This window comes from Hyla sarda, chromosome 3 (assembly GCF_029499605.1).
Source record: "Hyla sarda isolate aHylSar1 chromosome 3, aHylSar1.hap1, whole genome shotgun sequence".
Classification (NCBI taxonomy): domain Eukaryota; kingdom Metazoa; phylum Chordata; class Amphibia; order Anura; family Hylidae; genus Hyla; species Hyla sarda.
Genome location: NC_079191.1, coordinates 16,491,977 through 16,519,198, shown reverse-complemented (window position 1 = coordinate 16,519,198; position 27,222 = coordinate 16,491,977). Strand labels below are relative to the sequence as shown.

General features: G+C 43.2%; 2 protein-coding genes across 4 annotated transcripts in view; one reads left to right on the top strand and one right to left on the bottom strand.

Annotated features, from left to right (window-relative positions):
- Window positions 1–27,222, bottom strand: part of FZD3 (frizzled class receptor 3) — a 107,632-nt gene that overhangs the window by 76,940 nt on the left and 3,470 nt on the right. For both annotated transcript variants that reach the window (XM_056563810.1, XM_056563808.1), the window contains exon 2: window positions 17,197–17,623. In XM_056563810.1, the coding sequence (XP_056419785.1) occupies window positions 17,197–17,406 (210 nt within the window). In that variant the 5' untranslated portion in view covers window positions 17,407–17,623. The remainder of the gene's footprint in view (window positions 1–17,196; window positions 17,624–27,222) is intronic.
- The window catches only part of FBXO16 (F-box protein 16), a 105,146-nt gene continuing 89,982 nt past the window's right edge, over window positions 12,059–27,222 (top strand). For both annotated transcript variants that reach the window (XM_056563814.1, XM_056563813.1), the window contains exon 1: window positions 12,059–12,312. In XM_056563814.1, the coding sequence (XP_056419789.1) occupies window positions 12,074–12,312 (239 nt within the window). In that variant the 5' untranslated portion in view covers window positions 12,059–12,073. The remainder of the gene's footprint in view (window positions 12,313–27,222) is intronic.

The window sequence follows — 27,222 nt, the reverse complement described above, 5'->3', positions numbered from 1 at the left end:
TTATCTCCATGATAACACTGCCCCGGGCCCACGTATAACAAGCTACCATCACATTACAAGGGCGACATTGTAACACGTCCAGTAAAAGGCAGCCGCACCGAGAGCCGTCATTACCAGGTGTCACTATACATAAGAGGCTTCATAATTATAGTAATTACAACAGAAAAGCAGAGATCTTCCTCAAAAACAAGTATCTGGGTCTATTGGCGGCCACCACTACAACTCCCACGCTGGCTGCCGCCCTTCTGTCCTGATCAGCAGGTCTAAATTTCCCAATTCTACATCACTTAGGCTACATTTAGGGTGCGTTCACACGCTCTTTGTTTTTGCGGGTTTTCCGCTGCGTATTTGAAAGGGTGCGGGCTCTTCTCAGCTATCCGCAGCAGATTTTCCACGGAGGAATTTACCCTGCGTAAAATCCGCCGCAAGCCCCATTGAAGTCAGTAGGGACTGCGGCGGATTTTACGCAGCATAAATTCTGCCACGGACAATCTGCTATGGACAGCCGAGAAGAGCCTGCCCCTTTCAAATACGCAGCGGAAAACCCGCAAAAACAAAGAGCGTGTGAACGCACCCTTACACTACTTTTTTCAGCATACGGCGGGGAAATTTAAAAACCGCCCACTGCCGTATCCCCGCCTGACCCATATAGCATCCCATTAATTTAAAGGGGTACTCCACTCGAAAAAAAATTTTTTTAAATCAACTGGTGCCAGAAAGTTAAACAGATTTGTAAATTACTTCTATTAAAAAATCTTAATCCTTCCAGTACGTATCAGATGCTGTATACTACAGAGGAAGTTCTTTTCATTTTGAATTTCTTTTCTGTCTGACCACAGTGCGTGGCAATAATTTTTAAAGGGGTACTCCGGTGAAAAACTATTTATTTTAAATCAACTGGTGCCAGAACGTTAATCAGATTTGTAAATTACTTCTATTAAAAAATCTTAATCCTTCCAGTACTTATCAGCTGCTGTATACTACAGAGGAAGTTCTTTTCTTTTGGTATTTCCTTTCTGTCTGACCACAGTGGTCTCTCTGCTGACACCTCTGTCCATTTTAGGAACTGTCCAGAGTAGGAGCAAGTCCCCATAGAAAACCTCTCCTGCTCTGGACAGTTCCTGGCATGGACAGAGGTGTCAGCAGAGAGCACTGTGGTCAGACAGAAAGGAGATTCAAAAAGAAAAGAACTTCCTGTGGAGCATACAGTAGCTGATAAGTACTGGAAATAAGTAATTTAATAGAAGTCATTTACAAATGTATTTAACTTCCTGGCACCAGTTGATTTAAAAAAAAAATGTTTTCCAGTGGAGTACCCCTTTAAATGAGCTAGCCGGAATCTGCTGACATCTCTGTCCAGTTTAATAACTGTCCAGAGTAGGAGAAAATCCTCATAGCAAACATACGCTGCTCTGGACAGTTTCTAAAATGGACAGAGATGTCAGCAGAGAGCACTGCGGTTGTGATGTCAGCAGAGAGCTCTGTGTTCCAAAAAAGAAAATAATTTCTTCTGTAGTATTCAGCAGCTAATAAGTATTGGAAGGATTAAGATTTTTTAATAGAAGTCATTTACAAATCTGTTTAACTTTCTGGCACGAGTTAATAAAAAAAAATTAATAAATAAAAAAATAAAAAACATTTTCCACCGGAGTACCCCTTTAAGTCATAAATTGTTTCTTATTCTTTATATTTTCGTTATTGATACATTTTATTTAATTATTAATTTCATTAATTGTTAATTTGGTGTTAAAAATTATAGTATATAGCACATACACACACACATACATATACGGTATGTGTATATATATATATATATATATATATATTTTTTTTTTTTTTTTTTTTTTATCATGACTTATTTTTCTTTTCTCAGTACCTACTTTAGTAATAAGTTGTATATTATTATGAACACATTTTATTTAATTATTAATTACATTGTCTATTTTTATATTTATGTATTCACTAATTATTTTATTTATTAAAAAAATATATATTTTTAATTCTAGTTATTTCTTCTACATTTTGTTTATGTCATTGTATTATTTATAACATTATTTATTTTTGACCGAACAGCTGCAGATGTTCTGTAATAACGTAAAAACTTCCGATAGACAGATTAGTCTCTGATTTACCATAATATATTAGTGTGGGGGGTGGGGGGGATACACCACCCTATTAGATTTTGCAGAAGGAGGTGATTTTATATGTTCTAGATAATAGCTTATGATGTGTTGGATGGATCCCAGTTGCAAAACTACAACTCCCAGCATGCCCAGACAGCCTTCGGCTGTCTGGGCATGCTAAGAGTTGTAGTTTTGCAACATATGACTGCACATCTGTGTTTATAGGTTGCAGTTATCTTGCGGGTTTTGTCTCAATTATGCAAAAATATTGCAAAAAATTTTTGTTTTTCTGCAGCTTTGGGTAAAATTGCATCAAAATGCACAATATAAGTATAAATCATTGGGGGTTAGGGGGGCCACAGTTACTGAATAAAGCTGTCAGGGGCCCAGCTGATCCAACAAAGGACAGTAATGCTGAATGCAGGCAGTGAAATCCAGGACCCAGCAGGAGACAGGGAAGTTCTTCATCCATTGACATCAATAGATCAATAGAAGGATTAGGAGAAGAAGAAAAAAAAGTTACTTTCCAACAAATTCCAAAGAGTATTGTCTACCTGGATTATGTCCTTCTCCACCAGGCGGGGGCTTGGAGACAGCCCAGTCCCCAAACTACAACTCCCATCCTGAGGGGTTCATGGCATGATGGGAGAGGTGGTTTGGAGGTTGAAGACCAAGTGTCAAGAAAGAAAAATAAGGCCTTAGAACATATATGGACCATTTTTCCAACGTACTTTTAAAGGAACACTCTGAAAACAAGTGATATAATTTTTTAAATTTTTTTTTTAGACCAATGCTTTTTTTCTTTTTTAAATATATGTGACAGCAGAGGTGGCTCTAGACTTTGTGAAGCCTTAAGTAAAGGACGAACATGAGGCCCTCACTGACACTTAGAATTTAAGATAAGCCCCCCAATAGTTAGGTAGGGAATCGCCCTATTTGGTAGAAGCCCACAGTAGCTACTGAGGAACCCCCCCCCTCTATTAGGTAGAAGCACCCAGTAGTTAGGTAACCCCGCCTATTAGGTAGAAGCCCCCAGTGGGTAGGTAGTAAATCCTCCTTATTAGGCAGTAGCCCCCAGAAAATAGGTAGGGATGGAATCCCCAATTAGGGAGAAGCCCCCAGTAGTTATGTAGGGAATTCCAACCCTATTAGGTAGAAGCCCCCAGAAGATAGGTATGTAGGGAATTCCCCCTTTTGAGTAGAAGCCCCCAGAAGAAGCCCACGGTAGTTGGAAAGGGAATCTCACCTATTAGGTAGAAGCACTGAGAAGATAGGATATGATGCCCATATTGGGTAGAAGCCCCCAGTAGGTAGGTAACACCCCTCTCCCAATTAGGCAGAAGCCCCAGTGAGTAGGTAGGGAATCTCACCTATTAGGTGGAAGCCCCTAGTAGTTAGGTAGGGGGTTCCCCCCTATTAGGTAAAATCTCACAGAAGGTAGGTGAGGAATCCCTCCTTATTAAGTTGAAGCCGTCAGTAGTTAGGTAGGGAATCCCACCGTACTAGGTAGAAGCCTCCAGTACTTAGGGAATCCCACCCTATTAGGCAGAAGCCTACAGTAGTTAGGTAGGGAATCCCACCCTACTAGGTAGAAGCCCCTAGTAGTTAGGTAGGGAATCGCACCCTATTGGGACCCTATTAGGTAGAAGCCTACAGTAGTTAGGTAGGGAATCCCACCCTACTAGGTAGAAGCCCCTAGTAGTTAGATAGGGAATCCCACCCTATTAGGTAGAAGCCTCCAGTAGTTAGGTACGGAATCCTACCCTATTAGGTAGAAGCTTCCAGTAGTTAGGTAGAAAATCCCACTCTATTAGTTAGAAGTCTTTCAGTAGTTAGGTAGGGAATCCTACCCTATTAGGTAGAAGTCTCCAGTACTTAGATAGGGAATCCTACAATATTAGGTAGATGCGACTGGAAGATAGATAGGTAGGTAGGGACCCCCCCTCATTAAAGTAAAGACCTAAAGAAGAAGACCTTTAAGCCCAGATTTGACAAGCATAGGTGTGTGGCAGCACTTTAGTCAAAATTTCTGGACAGAATTAAAAAAAAATTGGGGGGGAAATATATGACCTAATGCGATATTGACACAAAGGTGATGGTGCATCTCAGGACGTTTGCTCCATCTGCACCATCTCCGCTGGATACAGCTCGGCAGGACGGGGGTTGTATCGATCAGACGGGGGACAATGGGACAACGTATTGTAGCAGCAAATGCTTAAAGGAGGGAAAGGGAGGGGAGAGTGGGGGGAGGGCGCAAAATCCTATTTTCCCACTTCATTGAAAAGAGATGAACAATGACAATGAGAGCTCTGTGTGTGCACAGTGGGGCGGCCGAGGTCTATCCATCCTGAAGGGAGAAAAGACAGACAACAATGGCCTCCCATCCCTTTCACCCTGATCTGGGCAGCATTACAGAGACACCATGGCCGGCATTTATCATTGTAGTGAAAGTGAAGCTTTTTTTTTTACACCTTTTTTTTGAGTGCGCTGGTAATGTGTAGGAACACCAAATGTATTAAATGGTATTTGCAAAATTTTGCGCAGGTCACATTTTCTGAATTTTCTCTCTTCACATACACCATAAAGCTAAGCTGAGTCTGGGCTGATGTAGTTTTAGAGACTTTTCAGTGGCTTTGGGCCTTTTCACAAAAAAAGGCGCAGTTCATAAAACCCTTCCATATCATGTGTATTGCCAAAATCAGTGGATTGCAAATCAGCAGAAATGTGTAAACCAAAAGGCGCAAATAAACCCTGCCTGCGTCTTTTTTTGCGCCTTTTCTAGACACAAAAAACAGTCTAAAGCCAATGATAAATGTCAGCCCATATCTCAATATCTGCTCTTAATAAATTGTAAACATTTTTGTAATTTTTTTTTTTTTTTTTTGGGAAATGCCATCCAAAAAGCTATAAAAGTCAATACTATTAGATACTAGATAAGACAAAGAATGACAATTGGAAAGAGAGGTAACAAAAAAAAATGGTGTAGATTCCAGCTCCCAAAAATAATCGATAAAAGTCCAAAATGTATTTCATATAATTAAAATCGGTGAAAAAATGAAAACCCAAAAAGGTGGGTTTAAAAGCATAGCAGAAATGCAGACACGTTTCGAACCATCATGGTTTTTAGTCATGGCCATGACTAAGAACCATGATGGTTCGAAACGCGTCGGCGTTTCTGCTATGCTTTTAAAACCACCTTTTTGGTTTTCATTTTTTCACCATTTTTTTGCTACCTGTTCATACCAAGTATACGGCTTGGCTATTGGTTCCGTGCTTCCTAGAAACCACAGAAGTTCCTTCAATTCAAAGATACTACAGGGCGGTGAGCTGGTCTTTATTTCTATATATGCATAAAATTGGAAAGAGACTCTCTCGGGACTCCTACAATCATAACTGTGTTTCCCAAAGGGAACTGACTCCATTGGTGTTTCCCAAATTGTGGACCTCTAGCTGTTGCAAAACTACAACTTCCAGCATGCCCGGACAGCCAATGGCTGTCCGGGCATGCTGGAAGTTGTAGTTTTGCACCAGCTGGAAGCACCCTGGTTGAGAAAAAACACTGTTTAACACTATGGATCCACTCGGGCATCAAGACCTGCTTCAATAAGACTAGGTCCAGACCAGTGTTCTGCTTAATTCCTGGCACAGAACAATTGAAAAAAAGGCACTAGCCAATCACTGGCATGCCGGACACCAATGGAACCCAACGAACCTCATTGATGTTAATGGAGATTCTTAAATTTCCAGTATGGTGTTCAGTATTTTTGAAGGGACCTGCGAAAGATGCACCCAACGGAGCCTCTAATGCCACCAGACAAGTGTGAAGACCCTAACTAACAGTCCCTCATATCTCAGCTTCCTAAATTTATATGAGAATAATACTCAAGGGAAGGGAGATATTGGACCGAACTCCTCCCAGTCAACACCTGATTTTTTAGGTTTTGAGTTAATTTCAAAATTGAGGAAAACCACAGCAGTTTTTCTGTCACAATTTTAGAAAGTTGTGCCGAAAACCTTGTCATGGCCGACTTCTTTAGATTTAAGGTCCCCAACCCAGTCCTCAAGGCCCACCAACAGTCCTGGATTTAAATGTTTCCCTGTTCTATTCCAATGGAGTATGTTGGTGGGCTTTAAAAGGGTACTCCGCCTCCAGAATGGCGGATGACTGGCGACGCGGGGAGCGTAGGCTCATGACGTCACAGCCATGCTCCCTGAACGCAAGTCTATGGGAGGGGGCGTGATGGCCGTCACGCGCACTCCCATAGACTTGCATTAAGGGGACGTAGCCGTGACATCATGAGAGTGGCGTGGCAGTGAAGTCACGAGCCTCTGGCGCTGCACCCGATGCTCTAAATGAACGCCAGGTGCAGCAGGGAGATCACGGGGGTCTCCTGCGGCAGAACTCCCCCCCCCCCCCCCCCAGTCAGACATCTGATCCCCTATCCTTTGGATAGGGGATAAGATGTCTATGGGCAGAGTACCCCTTTAAAGGGATGCTCCGGTGGAAAACTGTTTATTTTTTTTAAATCAACTGGTACCAGAAAGTTAAACAGATTTGTAAATGACTTCTATTAAAAAATCTTTACCCTTCCAGTACTTTTTAGCAGCTGTATGCTACAGAGGAAATTCTTTTCTTTTTGACTTTCTTTTTTGTCTTGTCCACAGTGCTCTCTGCTGACACCTGATGCCCGTAACATGAACTGTCCAGAGCAGGAGAAAATCCCCATTGCAAACCTATGCTGCTCTGGACAGTTCCTGACACAGACAGAGCTGTCAGCAGAGAGCACTGTGGACAAGACAAAAAAGAAATTCAAAAAGAAAAGAATTTCCTCTGTAGCATACAGCTGCTAAAAAGTACTGGAAGGGTAAATATTTTTTTAATAGAAGTCATTTACAAATCTGTTTAATTTTCTGGCACCAATTGATTTAAAAAAAAAAAAAAAAAAGTTTTCCACCAGAGTACCCCTTTAAGGACTGGATGGGGACTGCAGATCTAGATGACTTGGTCAGAGCATCTCCAGAATGTCCGATCTCGTAGAATCTTACTGGTATGTAGTGGTTAGTGTCTACCAAAAAGTGACCTACGGAAGGAAAAAAAGAGACTGGGCCCAAGACTCACTGATGTGCTATCCTGTCTAGTCCGATCCCACAGAAAATCTGCCGTAGAGCAAACTGCTGAAATATGGGAGTCAGATCACACGGGACATGGTAGCTTACTATATATAGGGCAGACTTGTCAGAGGGCCCGTGTCGACCCTTATCCACCCTCGAAAGTGTCTAAAATGGGCATGTGAGCATCAGAACTGGAGCAACGAAGAAGAAGGGAGTGATAATATAGTCGGAGGCTCTCGCAGCATCTTTGTAGTGTAAGGTCTGAAGGCTCATCTGCTCCAGAGAAGATAATGGGATCCTGGGGCTTGTTAAGGGACAGTCACCATCTGGCGACACTGAATTGTTTGGGACGATACCACAGCTGAGGCCACCGGGGAACAGAAGCAAAGACAATTAGTTATATCTTCGATATTACTAGACATAAAAGCTGCGTCGTTTGCGTCAGGCAATTCCTTGTGTTGAATATTCTTTGTTCCCCCGGAGACCCTTGACATCCAGTGATATCAATAGATACTGTGTAATACCTTAGTTTACCTGCGGAGGCACTGTAGGGAATATAAGCATGCATTTTGCTGATCACTGGATAACACTGTTGTTGCCTGGGGACTTGCAATATAAACTGAGGCTGCCCAAAGTGGATTATTTTTTGTTATCAGCCATGTTAGGAGTAGAGTTAAAACATCCCCCCCCCCCCCCCACTCCTTATAGGTAACGTTGGACAACTTAAAACAAAAATAGTGCGTTAGATCATTTACCGTTACAGTCGGAGCGTGAAGCTCCATGATGGATCAGAGATCACTGGCTCTTTATAGTCACTTATTAAACAAGCGCTGTGAGGTCGTAATGAAAAGCCATTTATCCAAAACGTCAGAGGTAAGACGGATATACAAGGTGCTAATATTTTCGTTTTTTGGGGGGTTTTTTTTGTTTCAAAAAGTTGCACAGCTTTTCGTTAAAGGGGTACTCCGCTGCTCAGTGTTTGGAACAAAATGTCCCGAAATCTTAGAGCCAGCGCCGGGAGCTCGTGTCACCCTAGACCTGCCCCCTCATGATGTCACGCCCCCCCTCAATGCAAGTCTATGGGAGGGGGCGTGACGGCCGTCACGCCCCCTCCCATAGACTTGCATTGAGGGGGCGGGGCGTGGTGTCATGAGGGGGTGGGGCTATGTCTTCACAAGCTCCCGTCGCCGACTCTAAGCGTTCAGAACATTTTATTCCAAAATTCTGAGCAGCGGAGTACCCCTTTAACTCTTTACAATATGAGCCAGCATAACAGCCCAGAGCCCACAATCCCATGTCTGAAGTCCATGTATACAAATTTTTTTTTTGGGGAGGGGGGGGGGGGGGGTTTTAACTGGATGATATAATAATTCTAGTAAGATCCAAAGTTTTTTGAAAAATCTATTTAAAAAAAAAATGGCGGCATATTTGTGGAGTACGATAGAGGTTCATTGCGTTGATGATAAATTGTGTCTGATTGGGCCCAAAAGCCCTTCTGGGACACAAGAGGACAGTATTGGGGTAGGGGACTGAATGATGGCCGTGGTTCATAGAGGGGGAGGAGGTTCCTGAGCAGGATATTTGGTCATCATGAAAAAAAATTGGACAACCAATATGGCTGCCATTAAATCTCCCAAAGGGGTAATCACACGGCCTTACTGGGAACTTTATTGCTTTAGCCAGAAAAACCAGAACAAACTCATTTCTTTATTTTAGCGGTACGGTCACATAGTTAAACATCTTTTTTTACAGCGTCTGGGTGTCGGCCATTTTGTCAGAGACTGTACAGCAGGTTTGTGCAGTGCACTCTATGGGGGATCCAGCCTGAGGATGAAACAGTCCTGGCCATAAATCAATCCCCAGAGAGTAAGTGCTCCGGGGCGACACGTAGTAGAACGGGTTCATGGCTTCCCAGGGCTCAGCCTGTAAAAAGTGGTTTGTTTAAGGTCATCTCAGCAGGAAGTTATCAATAACTGTCCTATATGGGGTTATGCTGCAATAATAGGGGGCACCACCTGGACTACAGGCAGGGCAGGCAAGTCCAAGTGCCCCAACATACTGACTGCAGCTATTGCTGTCTACTGCTTGTCCATGCAGGGTCTGGAATGAAGAGAACGCTAGTCTGTGTTTGTTTAGGTGTCTGGTCTGAGGTCATTGGCTGCTTAGAACATCTAGTCTAGGATCTGTATGGTTTGGGATCTATATGTGTTTAGCTGGTCTTTTTTGGGATCTGTATTTGTTTAACGGGTCTGATCTGGGGTCTGTATGTGTTTAGGGGGTGTGGGGTCTGTATATGTTTAGGGGGTCTAGTCTGGGGTCTGTATATGTTTAGGGGGTGTGGGGTCTGTATATGTTTAGGGGGTCTAGTCTGGGGTCTGTATATGTTCAGGGGGTCTGGTTTAAGGTCTGTTCATGTTTAGGGGGCCTGGTGTCTGTATATGTTTAGGGGGTCTGGTCTGGGGTCTGTATATGTTTAGGGGGTCTAGTCTGGGGTCTGTATATGTTTAGGGGGTCTGGTCTGGGGTCTCTTCATGTTTAGCGGGTCTGGGGTCTGTATATGTTTAGGGGGTCTGGTCTGGGGTCTGTATATGTTTAGGGGTCTGGTCTGGGGTCTGTATATGTTTAGGGGGTCTGGTGTCTGTATATGTTTAGGGGGTCTAGTCTGGGGTCTGTATATGTTTAGGGTGTCTGGTCTGGGGTCTCTTCATGTTTAGCAGGTCTAGGGTCTGTATATGTTTAGGGGGTCTGTTCTGGGGTCTGTATATGTTTAGGAGGTCTGGGGTCTGTTCATGTTTAGGGGGTCTGGGGTTTGTTCATGTTTAGGGGGTCTGGTCTTGGGTCTGTATATGTTTAGGGTGTCTGGTCTGGGGTCTGTTCATGTTTAGGGGGTCTTTATATGTTTAGGGGGTCTGTTGTGGGGTCTGTTTATGTTTAGGGGGTCTGGTCTTGGGTCTGTATATGTTTAGGGGGTCTAGTCTGGAGTATCTATATAATTAGGGGGTGTGGTCTTTAGCGTGTTCTGATCTGGGTTTGTAAATATTTAGGGGTCTGGTGTGGGGTCTATATATGTTAAGGGTGTTCAGTCTGGGGTCTGTATGTTCAGAGGGTTTTGAGTCAATATGTGTTTAACAGGTGTTGTCTGGGGTTTTTATGTGTTTAAAGTCTATATATGTTTAGGGGGTCTAGTCTGCAAAGTGTACACTTTTAGGAGGTTTGGTCTCTAGTCTGTGTTTAGGGGGTCTAATCTAGGGTCTGTATGAGTATTAAGGGGTCTGTATATGTTTACAGGGTCTTCTATGGGATCTGTATATGTTTAGGGGGGCTCTGGTCTCTAGTCTAACCTTGGGCCTTAATTGGTTTAAGGGTTTTGTGTGGGGTCTGTACATGTTTAAGAGGTCCGGTCTGACATTTGTATGTTTAGGGGAACTGTAGATGTTTAGAGGGTCTAGTCTAGGATCTGTATGTGTTCAGGTGGTCTGGTCTGGGGTCTTTATATGTTTAGTATATTTAGGGGGTCTGAAGCCTGAATAGGTTTTAGTGCACTGGTGTTTGTATACATTTATATGATCTGTCTGTGGAATGTATTTGTTTAGGGGGCTTTGGTCTGAGGGTGTATATGTGTTTGGGGTTCTTAGTTCTGGGGTCTGTATATATTTAGGGGGTCTGGTCTGGGGTCCATATTTGTTTTAGTGGTCTGGTCAGATGTTTGTATATGTTTAGAGGATCTGTCTCTGGAATGATTTTGTTTAGGGGGCTTTGGTCTGTGGGTGTATATGTGTTTGGGGGTGTTTGGTCTGGGGTCTGTATATATTTAGGGGGTCTGGTCTGGGGTCTATATTGTTTTAGTGGTCTGGTCAGATGTTTGTATATGTTTAGAGGATCTGTCTGTGGAATGTGTTTGTTTAGGGGTCTTTGGTCTGGGGGTGTATATGTGTTTGGGGGTATCTGGTCTGGGGTCTGTATATGTTTAGGGGGTCTGGGCTGGGATCTATATTCAGTTTAGTGGTCTGGTCAGATGTTTGTATACGTTTAGAGAATCTGTCTGTGGAATGATTTTGTTTAGGGGTCTTTGGTCTGGGGGTGTATATGTGTTTAGGGGTATCTGGTTTGGGGTTTGTATATATTAAGGGGGTCTGGGCTGGGGTCTATATTCGGTTTAGTGGTCTGGTGAGATGTTTGTATACGTTTAGAGAATCTGTCTGTGGAATGATTTTGTTTAAGGGGCTTTGGTCTGGGGTATATGCGTGTTGGGGGTGTCTTGTCTGTGGTCTCTCAAATTGCTTCTCGGTATCTCCCAAATTTCACTGCTCAGAAGTTCATGTAAAGGTGAACAAGGTAAACATTGCAGTACAAATGATCATTAAAAAAACATCTCATGTAAACACTAAAAAACATCCACGTCCCAATAGTCATGGCCTCCCCCCTAGCCTTCATCCTAGGTCTCCATGGAAGTAGAAACAGCCATTATGTCATCTGGACTGCCATAGTATAGCACCACTGAATTAAGGCGCGAGGAAAGTGGTTGAGTTGCCCATAGCAACCAATCAGATCGCTTCTTTCATTTTTCAGAGGCCTTTTCAAAACTGAAAGAAGCCATCTGATTGGTCGCTATGGGCAACTCAGCAGCTTTTCCTCTACACAAGTTTTGATAAATTAAGTGCCTCGTGACTCAGGCTGGGTTCACATCACGTTTTAGGCAATATGGGACCGCGTATGTCGTACGCAGCCCGTATGAGCCGACCGGAGTGAAAAGCTGACACCGGTCGGCTCATTTTTGCCCCGTATGCGGTTTTCCCACTGGACTTGGGTCCGGTGGGAAAACCGCGTACGGGGCAAAAATGAGTCACTCATTGAAATACATTACATTTGGGCCAGGGATACGGGAGCACCCGGTTTTAGCTCCCCCCCAGCCATATGCGGTCCCGTATTGCCTAAAACGTGAGGTGAACCCAGCCTCACTGAGGTTTCTAACCACGGCTCAGTTCCATGGGAATGGAGTTCCTGCACTTTTTCCAGAGCAGGAACACTGTTCATTAGTAGGAGTCCTGCAGGACCAGCCCTTGAGTGGAAATCTTGGGTGAGTTCCTACACTTTTTTCCCCTGTTTCTACTGCAATATGTGTTGCTAAACATGTGGACGCCTCATGTGAATATATCTACACAAATACAACCTTTCTATAGAGAAACATAAGTCCCTATTGTCAGATCCAGATCACAATGACAGCAAATCATAGGATTAGTAAATACCGGCTGCATACATCATCACCTGTGAGCAGAACCCCATGTCAGGTCCCGGGGGGTCCTATGTCAGGTCCTATAATCCGGTGCTTGATGTGGTCCAACACCTGGTCAATAACGTCCTACATTGGGTTTAAGCTAACGCATGAGAATCCATCCATTGTGTTGGATCCACCTTCCATTCACTGACCGGATTTACTATGTCCCACCATGTCCGGTTATACATTGACTGCCAAACAGGTGCAAGAAGATCCAATTTCCTCTCATCTGCTCCTACACCGCCACTTCCCCCCAATTGTCCTTCAAGGACTCTGCTCTCATCTTAAAGGGAAAATAACGATAGAACTCCAAAGTGTGGACGGGATACACGGGCGCTCAACGACCAGGTAGCAGGATAAAAAGTGTATTCACCCATAATGCAACGCGTTTCACAGCACAGCTGCTTCATCAGGCTGCTTCACTGCCTGATGAAGCAGCTGTGCTGTGAAACGCGTTGCATTATGGGTGAATAAACATTTTATCCTGCTACCTGGTCGTTGAGCGCCCGTGTATCCCGTCCACACTTTGGAGTTCTATCGTTATTTTTGCTATATCTGACGAGACGAGGAGTGGCTGCTGACGCCTTATTCACATTCTACATCTTGATCCATTGTTGCACTTGGGGGGAGTGTAACCCATTGGGGTAAGAGCAAAATCCATCTATTCCAAACCCTTTGTGCAACAACGGTGTCCGACTATGGAGCGCTGTCTGTCTTTTGTTTTACTCATCTTAAAGGGGTACTCCACCCCTAGACATCTTATCCCCTATCCAAAAGATAGGGGATAAGATGTCTGATCGCGGGGACCCCCACCATCTCGTCTGCCTTCACCCCAGATATCCGGATCTCCCTGCTGCACCCGGCGTTCGCTCCGAACGTCACGGTCACATCCTGCTCGTGACGTCACGGTCTGCTCCCATCTTAAAGTGGTACTCAGCCCCTAGATATCTTATCCCCTATCCAAAAGGATAGGGGATACGACGTCTGATCACGGAGGTCCCGCTGCTGGGGACCCTCGTGATCTCGGCTGCCTTCACCTCGGATATCCAGATCTCCCTGGTGCACCCGGCGTTCGCTCCAAAAGTCACGGTCACGTCCTGATCGTGACGTCACGGTCACGCCCCCTCAATGCAAGTCTATGGGAGGGGGCGTGACACCGTCACGCCCCCTCCCATAGACTTGCATTGAGGGGGTGTGGCAATGGCGTCATGAGCGGGGCGTGGCTGTGAATACACGAGCCTCTTGCATTGCACCCGACGCTCTAAACGAACACCGGGTGCAGCAGGGAGATCGCGGGATCCCCCGTGATCAGACATCTTATCTCCTATCTCTTGGATAGAGGATAAGATGTCTGGGGAAGAGTACCCCTTTAAGCCATTACCATTTCCACCAGTGGAGAACAAGTGTAGAAGGTGATAAAAATTGTCAATTTTATTTATTTTGATGACACCATATGTTGTAGCTATGCACCACATGGGGCTCATGCATACAGTAGTTATAATTCAATCGTACACAGCAGGTGTCAATTTTTTAAATCCTTAAAGGGGTATTATAGGAAGACATTTTTTTTTTGTTGTATCAATTGGCTCCAGAAAGTTAAACAGATTTGTAAATTACTTCTATTAAAAAATCTTAATCCTTCCAATGATTATCAGCTGCTGAAGTTGAGTTGTTCTTTTCTGTCTGGCAATAGTGCTCTCTGCTGACATCTCTGCTTGTCTCGGGAACTGCACAGAGTAGAAGAGGTTTGCTATGGGGATTTGCTTCTACGATGGACAGTTCCCGAGACAGGTGTCATCAGAGAGCACTTAGACAGAAAAGAACAACTCAACTTCAGCAGCTCACAATCACTGAAAGGATTAAGATTTTGTGAATATAAGTAATTTACAAATCTTTTTAACTTTCTGGAGCCAGTTGAGATATATATATATATATATATATATATATTTTAAAAAAAAATTTTTCCTGGATGACCCCTTAAAATTTTTGTCTAAGAAGTTAGTCACGGTGTAAGTTGTGCTAAATGGAAATTAACCCTGTGTGAACTGCAATTCAGGGTGGGAGTTCTTATGAAGGTCTCGGAGAAGAGGTCAAAAAAATGATGGAAACAAACACAAAAACAGATGGCGTCCTAGCTACAGAGGATGCGCCGGTTGCAGTCGGACCTGGGCCACGATAACTGATAGGGCTCAAAGGCCCTGACACCACTGTGTACTGGTGGTGAGAACCTTTCATCTCCTACCGTTTCATGTGGGAACCAAAAAAACACAAACAGAATGTTAAAAAAGAACAGTCGACTCAATCCCAAAAATATTCAAAAACACCCATTTTACATCAGTAGGTTAAACTTGAGTAGCAAGTAAAGACGCAAGTGAATATCCTATCACAAGTACCGTATATATCCCATCCATTGAGGTGTCCTCCATGACCTGGCCGGCAGTGACAAAAAGTAACAAAAAGTTGAGACAAATGGAAAAAAAATATACACAATTCAAACAATAAACTAAATTATTCTGCTGTCCGCCCCAGCTTCAAAAGGAGCGGTGTCCTCATCTAGGACCTCCAAGTGTTTGACAATCAACAACCATCAAAGCGGAGAATGCCACCGGACGGGTTCTTTTTAACCCTTGCAAGAGCAGGAGACGGGTCAGGTTTTTCTTACAATGGAGGGGACATCAAATGCGTCCCGTCCCGTCCCGTCCCCCACCCAACTCGCTATTAAACACATTATTTACAGTTGCAATGTAGATTGTATAATCGACTGCTGGGATTACATGTCTACATACCAGAGAGGTAAACTGCCCGTACACATAAGGGAAAAATTGGCCAAAAATAAGTCTAATATGGAGCAGTTTGGCCAACCATTGAAATGCGATCTGTCTGGTTGGATCTTTTTCAGCCAAGGTCAGCTGAGAATACAAGTGCATGGCGGGATGAATTCTGCTGATCACTGGCCAAACTATTTCCTGGATCAACTAGTTTGGTCTGACATGTTTCTGGTGGGATTGTTCATACGATCAAGTTTTTCTGGGCACCTTCTGGGACTTTAAAACCTCATAGTCCAGGCACTTGGTATAAAGACCATAGAAATAGGGAAGAAGAACTTTCTGTAGGGTCTTGTTGCCTGGTAGGGGTGCAAACCAGAACTGAGCTCTACATGGACTGGATAGAAAGGGCTATATAGGGCAGGCTTTTTGGACATGCTCTCTTATGAGGCCCCGGTGGTCTGGCATGAGTTGGCAGAATCATAAAAGGGTGTATACTAGGAAGAATTGAATTGAGAACCCCAAGTCCTTCAAGACTGGGCCATGCACTCTTTGCATTTGATGCAAAGAATGACCTTCAAACTCTGTTGTTGTCTTAAAGGGGAACTTGGCTCCTAGACATCTTATCCTCTATCCATAGGGGATAAGATGTCTGATCGTGGGGCTCTGGGGAGCCCCGCCATTTCCCTGCTGCACCCGGTGTTCGTTTAGGGCATCGGGTGCAGCTTGTTAGGCCATGCCCCCTCAATGCAAGTCTATGGGAGGGGGCGTGACAGCTGTCACGCCCCCTCCCATAGACTTGCATTGAGGGGGCGTGGCCGCAATGTCAAGAGCGGGGCGTGACCGTGAGGTTTCGAGCCTCCGTCCGGCATAGCCAGTCATCCGGGATGGAGTGAAGTTCGCTCTGTGCACCGGATGTCTGGAGTGATGTGCGATCAGACATCTTATTCCCTATCCTTTGGATAGGGGATAAGATGTCTAGGGGTGAAGTACTTCTTTACTCAGCTCCTTGACATCTTATCCCCTATTCATTGGGACTCCCCGGCACCCCGGTGTTCTGAACATTTGGGTTCAGGACACCGGCTTTGGGCAGCCATGGTCATGACATCATGCCATGCCCCCTCCATTCATGTCTACGGGAGGGTGCGTGACACAATCATGCCCCCTCCCATAGACATGAATGGAGGGGACGTGGCATGACGTCACGACCACGGCCGCCCGAAGCCGGCGTCCTAAAAATAAAAGTTAAGAACGCCGGGGTGCCAGCCTGGAGATCGCAGGGGGTCCCAGCGGTCAGCCCCCCCACCATCAAACATCTTATGCTCTATCCTTTGGATAGGGGATAAGATGTCTAGGGGTGGAATACTTCTTTACTCGGCTCCTAGACATCTTATCCCCTATTCATTGGGACTCCTCGGCACCACAGTGTTCTGAACATTTGGGTTCAGGACACCGGCTTTGGGCAGCCATGGTCATGACATCATGCCATGCCCCCTCCATTCAGGTCTACGGGAGGGGGCGTGACACAATCATGCCCCCTCCCATAGACATGAATGGAGGAGACATGGCATGACGTCACGACCACGGCCGCCCGAAGCCGGCGTCCTAAAAATAAAAGTTAAAAGCGCCAGATCGCAGTGGGTCCCAGTGGTCAGCCCCCCCCATCAAACATCTTATGCTCTATCCTTTGGATAGGGGATAAGATGTCTAGGGGCGGAGTACCCCTTTAAGTTCTTACCGGCAGCACATCATGCAGCTTCGGGGACATGGAGACATCTACCTGGGGTTGGTATGTAGTCCACAAAATCATGTAGGCTTCCTATGATATATGGTTTATATGCATCTTAGATTGTCCCAACAAGGACCGACACACTTGGTATAAATTTCGATTATAAAGGCAATGAACACCACAAGCTCTTACCTCCATGGCCAAGGCTGCCGTTTGCTGGTCATAATGGTTCAGCAGATTGGGCATGAACGTTGAATTATAAGGAAGGTCTTGACACATTCTTAGTATGATGGGCTCGCAGGCGAAGAGACTGTGCCCCATGGTGTGGTCAGCCAGCGCCAAAAACAGCCATAAAAGACAAGTAATCCTATAGGCAGCCATGACGGGGCCACAAGGAGCCATGGTGGCCTTCAGACACTATCTGTTCCCAAGAGTTGGGCACAAGGACGACATTCGGCCTGACGGTGACTCCTCTTTCCGTAGTTCATGGAAAGATTTACGGGACATTTTTAATTCCAGGGGATTTCTTGCTGGATTTTCCAGCTCCAGCGTTCAACCGCTAACCACACTCCCAGACCATCGTCTTCATCGTAAGAAGCAAACCGCGAATCTGTGTGATCTGAAGACATAAAAAACACAACAAGTCAAAGCTGGTTCCTGCTTTTTTTCTTTAAAATATTTCACAACTTCAAAAGACGTTCAACGTTCTGCGACGTGTAAGTGGGAAATAATCGCGAAGGAAGAAGAAAAGCAACTATAATCCTGGGTAAACCGGGAACAGATTATATAATCTCCTACTAATGTCTACAAAAACTATAAATGGCCACACACAGCGGAATAGAGTCATAAACACTTAGGGGCAGTATTATAGTAGTTATATTCTTGTATATAGGAGGCAGTATTATAGTAGTTATATTCTTGTATATAGGAGCAGTATTATAGTAGTTATATTCTTGTATATAGGAGGCAGTATTATAGTAGTTATATTCTTGTATATAGGAGGCAGTAGTATAGTAGTTATATTCTTGTATATAGGAGCAGTATTATAGTAGTTATATTCTTGTATATAGGAGGCAGTATTATAGTAGTTATATTCTTGTATATAGGAGCAGTATTATAGTAGTTATATTCTTGTATATAGGAACAGTATTATAGTAGTTATATTCTTGTATATAGGAGCAGTATTATAGTGGTTATATTCTTGTATATAGGAGCAGTATTATAGTAGTTATATTCTTGTATATAGGAGCAGTATTATAGTAGTTATATTCTTGTATATAGGAGCAGTATTATAGTAGTTATATTCTTGTATATAGGAGGCAGTATTATAATAGTTATAATCTTGTACATTGGAGACAGTATTATAGTAGTTATATTCTTGTATATAGGAACAGTATTATAGCAGTTATATTCTTGTACATAGGAGCAGTATTATAGTAGTTATATTCTTGTATATAGGAGCAGTATTATAGTAGATATATTCTTGTATATAGGAGCAGTATTATAGTAGTTATATTCTTGTATATAGGTAGCAGTATTATAGTAGTTATATTCTTGTATATAGGAGCAGTATTATAGTAGTTATATTCTTGTATATAGGAGTAGTATTATAGTAGTTATATTCTTGTATATAGGAGCAGTATTATAGTAGTTATATTCTTGTATATAGGATGCAGTATTATAGTAGTTATATTCTTGTATATAGGGGGCAGTATTATAGTAGTTATATTCTTGTACATAGGAGCAGTATTATAGTAGTTATATTCTTGTATATAGGAACAGTATTATAGTAGTTATATTCTTGTACATAGGAGCAGTATTATAGTAGTTATATTCTTGTATATAGGAACAGTATTATAGTAGTGATATTCTTGTACATAGGGGTCAGTTAAATAGTATTTATATTATTGTGTGTTAGCATACTGACAAGACCCGTGCCCAGAGTAGTTATCTTTGCCCTTCCGCTCTTGGTAGTGGGAACATGTAATGACAGAAAAGGATTGGTGAAAGCTCTTCCGGCGGCACAGAATGAGTTAACCAGGATGCGGTAATACGTTTAATACCAGATTAGGCATTAATCCAGTGGAAACAGAATGGGGATTGTCTGCATTAAAATGCATATACCTAATAATACAGGTGTGAGGCTGGCGGTCTCTATAGGAGGCTGACGGTGATAATACATAGAGGATACGCCTGGGGCGGACAGTCAAATTACTCGGTGTATGAATATTAAAGGATAAATTGAAGTATTTCATATTTGATCGTAAGTGACGCGGGGGTCTTCAGAATGCAGATCTGACTCATCCCTCAGCCCAGCCGGGGCCCCGAGGCCTTCCAGGGCCTCCATCTACCTCTACAACTGGGGCCTGACTGAATGGAGGAATTAGGCAGCTCCTTAGATCTCGGACAAAGCGATGACAAATGAGGATTTACAGTCATGGAATGATGTCTCAGGATGGTTCATTTGCAGAAATATGTTATTTTAATAATACTATAAGGGGCAGGTCGGTGTTTCCCAATCAGGATGCCTCCAGCTGTTGCAAAACTACAACTCCCAGCATGCCCGGACAGCCAACGGCTGTCCGGGCATACTGGGAGTTGTAGTTTTGTAACAGCTGGAGGCACCATTTAGCAGATTTTTGCTGCTTTGTTTCCATCCTGTACAGGCCTGACCAAGAATTCTGTAAGGGGTTCGAAATGCGTTGTAGGACTATTCAGCACTTTTCCCAAAGAGATGTGGAAGTGATGGACATCTGGGAGTTGTAGTTTTGCAACAGCTGGAGGCACCATTTAGAAGATTTTTTTTTGTTGCTGCAACCTGTTTCCAACCTGTACATACCTGACCAAGAATTCTGTAAGGGGTTCGAAACGCGTTGTAGCACTATTCAGCACTTTTCCCAAAGAGATGTGGAGGTGATGGACATCTATATGCAATTTTATTCTTTTGCTGCAGCGCGTTTCCAACCTGAACAGGGATTCTTTGTGGAAGGAACTCTGTACGGGCTCAAAACGCGTTTCAGCACTATTCAGCGCTTCTAAAGGGAGGTGTAGCCTAGATGACGCACAACTATATACAATCTTGTTCTTTTGCTGCAACGTAATTCCAATCCGTACAGTATAATTCGTAGAATCGAGCCCGGCGAAAACTCCTGTACAGGTTTGAAACGCGTTGCTGCACTATTCGGTGCTTTTCCCAAAGAAATGTGAAGGTCAAAAGACGGAACAACCACTTGCAACTTGTTCTTTTGCTGCAATGAGCTTCCAACCTGTACAGGATTCTTTGTAGAACTGAGGCATGGTGGCGAAATACTGTATGGGTTCGAAACGCGTACAGTATGCTGAGAGTTGGCTGTCCGAGCATGCTGAGAGTTGTAGTTTTGCAACAGCTGGAGGCACCCTGATTGAGGAACACTTTGACAGGTGATAGTAAAGAGCATTTAGATAAGAGAATATTCAAGGAAATATTAGGCTAGGTTCACATTTGCGTCAGGCCAGAAAACAGAATCGGATCCCCGAGAGATCTCATTTAGTTCAATGGGAGTCTCGCGTTTCAGTCTGGTGTCCGGTCATGTATGTTTTTGGAGTGTGAATACCCGGAGAAAACCCAAGCAAGTGCCGGAAGAACATACAAACCCTTTGCAGATGATAATGATGATGTCTTTGATTGGATTTGAACCCAGGACCCCAGAGCTGCAGGGCAACAATGCTAACCACTGAATCACTGTGCTACATGGACCCATAATGACTAGCTGCAGGCCCCAGGTCAGAAACCATAGCGTTGATCTCCATGTCCCCCACTAAAAGGTGTGGAGCCCAGATGACGGACAATCATATACAATTTATTCTTTTTGCCGTGACGCGTTTCGAACCCGTACAGGATTCTTCATCAGTTCTATTAAGAATTAAAGAATACCTCTCATGGTCTTGATAAATGTTATAATCCTCCCAGGTCACTGCCCCATCATGATAAACCATACAGGGGAGAACTTCCTCCTTCACTCTGCTACACACAGCCCAAAGCAGTTCAGTGTGAGATGAGCTATGATTGGCTAAGGCTGCACACACACCCCTCTGCATTCCAGACTGCATTTCCTGCTTTTGGACTTCTGCAGGCCAGCATGAGTCCAAAGTCTGTGCAAGAGATGGGGGGAAATGTGCTCTGGACAAGTAGGGAGACACCTAGTGGCAGCTTTTTTAAACACAAATTAAACATAGAAAACTTCATTTAAAAAAAAAAAAAAAAGTACATTAGAATTATTGTTTATTTACCATAAAGAGTGCAATAGATTTAATGAGAGCACCCATTTAGATATCAGTATGTTTTTGGAGTGCAAGTACCCGTAGGAAACCAACGCAAACACGGAAAGAACATATTCCTTTGTTAAGATTTGAACCCAGGACCCCAGCGCTGCAAGGCAACAGTGCTAACCACCGATCCACTATGCTATATGGACCCAAATTGACCAGCTGCAAAGGTCACTGACCGTAGTGACCAGATAGGACAGATGGATAACCACTTACCATTTTTTTCTTTAGCCGCAACGCGTTTCGAACTCATACAGGAGTTCTTCGCCAGGCCTCAGTTCTACAAAGAATCCTGTACGGGTCGGAAACGCGTTACAGTAAAAGAATAAAACTGTATATAGTTGGGCGTCACCTGGGCTCCACACCTCTTCGGGTGTGGAATAGTGCTACAACGCATTTTGAAACCATACAGGATTTCTTCGCCAGGCCTCAGTGCTACGAAAAATCCCATACAGGTTGGAAACGCGTTGCAGGAAAAGAATACAACTGTATATAGTTGTGCTTCATCTGGGCTCCACACCTCTTCGGGTGTGGAATAGTTTTACAACGCGTTTCAAACCCATACAGGATTTCGCCACCAGGCCTCAGTTCTACAAAGAATCCTGTTCAGGTTAGAAACTCATTGCAGCAAAAGAATAAGTTGTAAGTGGTCGTTCCGTCATTTGGGCTTCACATTTCTTTGGGAAAAGCACCGAATAGTGCCGCAACTCGTTTCAAATCTGTACAGTATTCTTCGCCAGGCTCGGTTCTACAAATTATACTGGAGGGATTGGAATTACGTTGTTGCAAAAGAAGAAGATTGTATATAGTTGTGAGTCATCTAGGCTCCAGCTCCCTTTAGGAGAAGCGCCGAATAGTGCTGCAACGCGTTTTGAGCCCGTACAGAGTTCCTTGTCAGTCCTTAGATCTACAAAGAATCCCTGTACAGGTTGGAAATGCGCTGCAGCAAAAGAATAAAATTGCATATAGATGTCCATCATCTCCACATCTCTTTGGGAAAAGTGCTGAATAGTGCTACGACGCGTTTCGAACCCCTTACAGAATTCTTGGGCAGACCTGTACAGGTAGGCACCATTTAGCAGATTTTTTTTGCTGCAACCTATTTCCAACCTGTACATACCCGACCAAGAATTCTGTAAGGGGTTCGAAACGCGTCGTAGCACTATTCAGCACTTTTCCCAAAGAGATGTGGAGGTGATGGACATCTATATGCAATTTTATTATTTTGCTGCAGCGCGTTTCCAACCTGTACAGGGACTCTTTGTAGAAGGAACTCTGTACGGGCTCAAAACGCGTTGGATGTCCGGGCATGCTGGGAGTTGTAGTTTTGCGACAGCTGGAGGAACACTGGCCTAGAAGAGGAGACCCCCTCTGCTTTGTATCCATCACAGCAGGGAATGTGACAGGTTCCGCACCAAGAGTAGCCCCGATCATGGGATTTTCTCGCAGGGGAATTATCCGGCTAAGTTGATCTTTTTTTTAACTTCTTTACTAGGATTAGAAATATCGTTGGGTTTTATTTGCATTAGAATATTGAATTATACAGAGCTCTGGAATGTTCCGCAACTGGATACATCAGTGATAGCCAACATGGCTGCCCATGCCGGTTCAATTCCCAGCTTTCCAGTGATCCTGACAAGCGAATCCGCTGCAACATATCTTTAAAGGGGTACTCCACTGGAAAAAAAAATTATTTTATTTTTTTTAAATCAACTGGTGCCAGAAAGTTAAACAGATTTGTAAATGACTTCTATAAAAAAAAAATCTTAATCCTTCCAGTACTTATCAGCTGCTGTTATGATCCACAAGAAGTTCTTTTTTTTTTTTTTCATTTCCTTTTTGCCTGACCACAGTGCTCTCTGCTGACACCTCTGTCCATGTCAGGAACTGTCCAGATCAGGAGATATTTTCTATGGCGATTTGCTCCTACTCTGGACAGTTCCTAAAATGGACATAGGTGTCAGCAGAGAGCACTGGGGTCAGACAGAAAGGAAATTCAAAAAGAAAAGAACTTCCTGTGGAGCATACCGCAGTGGATAAGTACTGAAAGGATTAAGATTTTTAATAGAAGTAATTTACAAATCTGTTTAACTTTCTGGCACCAGTTGATTTAAAAAAAAAAAAAAGTTTTCCAGTAGAATACCCCTTTAAAGGGGTACACAGGTGGAAAACTATTTTTTTATTTATTTTTTTCAAATCAACTGGTGCCAGAAAGTTAAACAGATGATTTGTAAATTACTTCTATTAAAGGACAACTGCAGCCAAAAAACACTTATCCCCTATACACAGGATAGGGGATAAGTGTTTGATCGCTGGGGGTTCGACTGTTGGGACCCCCCCCCCCCCCCCCCCCCGCAATCTCCTGAACGGGGGGACCCGTCGGGAGAGGTCGACTAACGCTGCTCCCATAGAACTACATGGAGGAGGCGTGTCAGCTGCAATGTCATGCTGCGGCCGACGCGCCACCTGCACGGGAGAGCTGCGGCCCCGTGCAGGAGATCGAAGGGGGTCCCAGCGGTCGGACCCCTGCAGTCAAGCACCTATCCCCTATCCTGTGGATAGGGGTTAAGCGTTTTTTTGTCAACATATTTCCTTTAATAAATCTTAATCCTTCCAGTACTAATCAACAGCTGTATGCTCCACAGGAAGTTGTGTAGTTCTTTTCTGTTTGACCACAGTGCTCTCTGCTGACACCTTTGTCCATGTCAGGAACTGTCCAGAGCAGGAACAAATCCCCATAGTAAACCTATCCAGCTCTGGACAGTTCTTGACATCGACAGAGGTGGCAGCAGAGAGCCCTGTGGTCAGACAGAAAAGAACTACGCAACTTCCTCTGGAGCATACAGCAGCTGATAAGTACTGGAAGGATTAAGATTTTTTAATAGAAGTAATTTACAAATCTGTTTAACTTACTGGAACCATTTGATTTGAAAAAAATAAAGAATAAAAAATAAAAGAATTCACACCGAGTACCCCTTTAATATACAGATTGTTCATTCAGGAGCCAGGCAAAGCTGGGTGACAACCATGGAATGGTGCATAGTTTGTACTGAGATCTGCTGCGGATGTCACGTCTGCGCTAAAAACAATCCGCTAATGACATCCCAAGGTTATGTGAACGTGATGAGGGTGACATGCGCCCTGCAGGCCGGGGGACACCATCCACCAGTGTCACCGAGGGCAACACAGTCCCAACATATTCAGCGTGTGGAGAAATGTCCTGGAATTTGGTCTTAGTAGGCCAGTGTTTCCCAACCAGGGTGCCTCCAGCTGTTGCAAAACTACAACTCCCAGCATGCCCGGATAGCCAATAAATGTAGATTAACTGCGGCTCGTATGGCGGTGCGGGAACATCAAATTACATTAGGAGATTCCCAGAATGTCCTCAGGGACCCAGAGAATATTGATGGGCAGGAGCCACAGGATTTATAGGTGCTGCCTATATACATGATGCTCTCACTATATACTGCGCAGTGTACTCTTCATATACATAATGCACTTACCATATACACAGTGCACTCTCTATATACATGATGCACTCACTATATACTGTGCAGTGTATTCTTCATATACATAATGCACTTACCATATACCCAGTGCACTCTCTATATACATGATGCTCTCACTATATACTGTGCAGTGTACTCTCCATATACATAATGCATTTACCATATACACAGTGTACTCTCTATATACATGATGCTCTCACTATATACTGTGCAGTGTACTCTTCATATACATAATGCACTTACCATATACACAGTGCACTCTCTATATACATGATGCACTCTCTATATACTGTGCAGTGTACTCTTCATATACATAATGCACTTACCATATACCCAGTGCACTCTCTATATACATGATGCTCTCACTATATACTGTGCAGTGTACTCTTCATATACATAATGCACTTACCATATACACAGTGCACTCTCTATATACATGATGCACTCACTATATACTGTGCAGTGTATTCTTCATATACATAATGCACTTACCATATACCCAGTGCACTCTCTATATACATGATGCTCTCACTATATACTGTGCAGTGTACTCTCCATATACATAATGCATTTACCATATACACAGTGTACTCTCTATATACATGATGCTCTCACTATATACTGTGCAGTGTACTCTTCATATACATAATGCACTTACCATATACACAGTGCACTCTCTATATACATGATGCACTCTCTATATACTGTGCAGTGTACTCTTCATATACATAATGCACTTACCATATACACAGTGCACTCTCTATATACATGATGCTCTCACTATATACTGTGCAGTGTACTCTTCATATACATAATGCACTTACCATATACACAGTGCACTCTCTATATACATGATGCACTCTCTATATACTGTGCAGTGTACTCTTCATATATATAATGCACTTACCATATACACAGTGCACTCTCTATATACACAATGCACTCTCTATATACATGATGCACTCACTATATACTGTGCAGTGTACTCTTCATATACATAATGCACTTACCATATACACAGTGCACTCTCTATATACATGAAGCTCTCACTATATACTGTGCAGTGTACTCTTCATATACATAATGCACTTACCATATACACAGTGCACTCTCTATATACATGATGCTCTCACTATATACTGTGCAGTGTACTCTTCATATATATAATGCACTTACCATATACACAGTGCACTCTCTATATACATGATGCACTCTCCATATACATGATGCACTCTCTATATACTATGCAGTGTACTCTTCATATACATAATGCACTTACCATATACACAGTGCACTCTCTATATACATGATGCACTCACTATATACTGTGCAGTGTACTCTTCATATACATAATGCACTTACCATATACACAGTGCACTCTCTATATACATGATGCACTCACTATATACTGCGCAGTGTACTCTCCATATACATAATGCACTTACCATATACACAGTGCACTCTCCATATACATGATGCACTCTCTATATACATGATGCACTCTACATATACACGATGCACTCTCTATATACATGATGCACTCTACATATACACGATGCACTCTACATATACACGATGCACTCTACATATACACGATGCACTCTCCATATACATGATGCACTCTCCATATACATGATGCACTCTCCATATACATGATGCACTCTCTATATACATGATGCACTCTCTATATACATGATGCATTTACCATATACACAGTGCACTCTCTATATACATGATGCTCTCACTATATACTGTGCAGTGTACTCTTCATATACATAATGCACTTACCACATACACAGTGTACTCTCTATATACATGATGCTCTCACTATATACTGTGCAGTGTACTCTTCATATACATAATGCACTTACCATATACACAGTGCACTCTCTATATACATGATGCTCTCACTATATACTGTGCAGTGTACTCTTCATATACATAATGCACTTACCACATACACAGTGTACTCTCTATATACATGATGCTCTCACTATATACTGTGCAGTGTACTCTTCATATACATAATGCACTTACCATATACACAGTGCACTCTCTATATACATGATGCTCTCACTATATACTGTGCAGTGTACTCTTCATATACATAATGCACTTACCACATACACAGTGCACTCTCTATATACATGATGCACTCTCCATATACATGATGCACTCTCCATATACATGATGCACTCTCTATATACATGATGCACTCTCCATATACATGATGCACTCTCCATATACATGATGCACTCTCCATATACATGATGCACTCTCCATATACATGATGCACTCTCCATATACATGATGCACTCTCCATATACATGATGCACTCTCCATATACATGATGCACTCTCTATATACATGATGCACTTACCATATACACAGTGCACTCTCTATA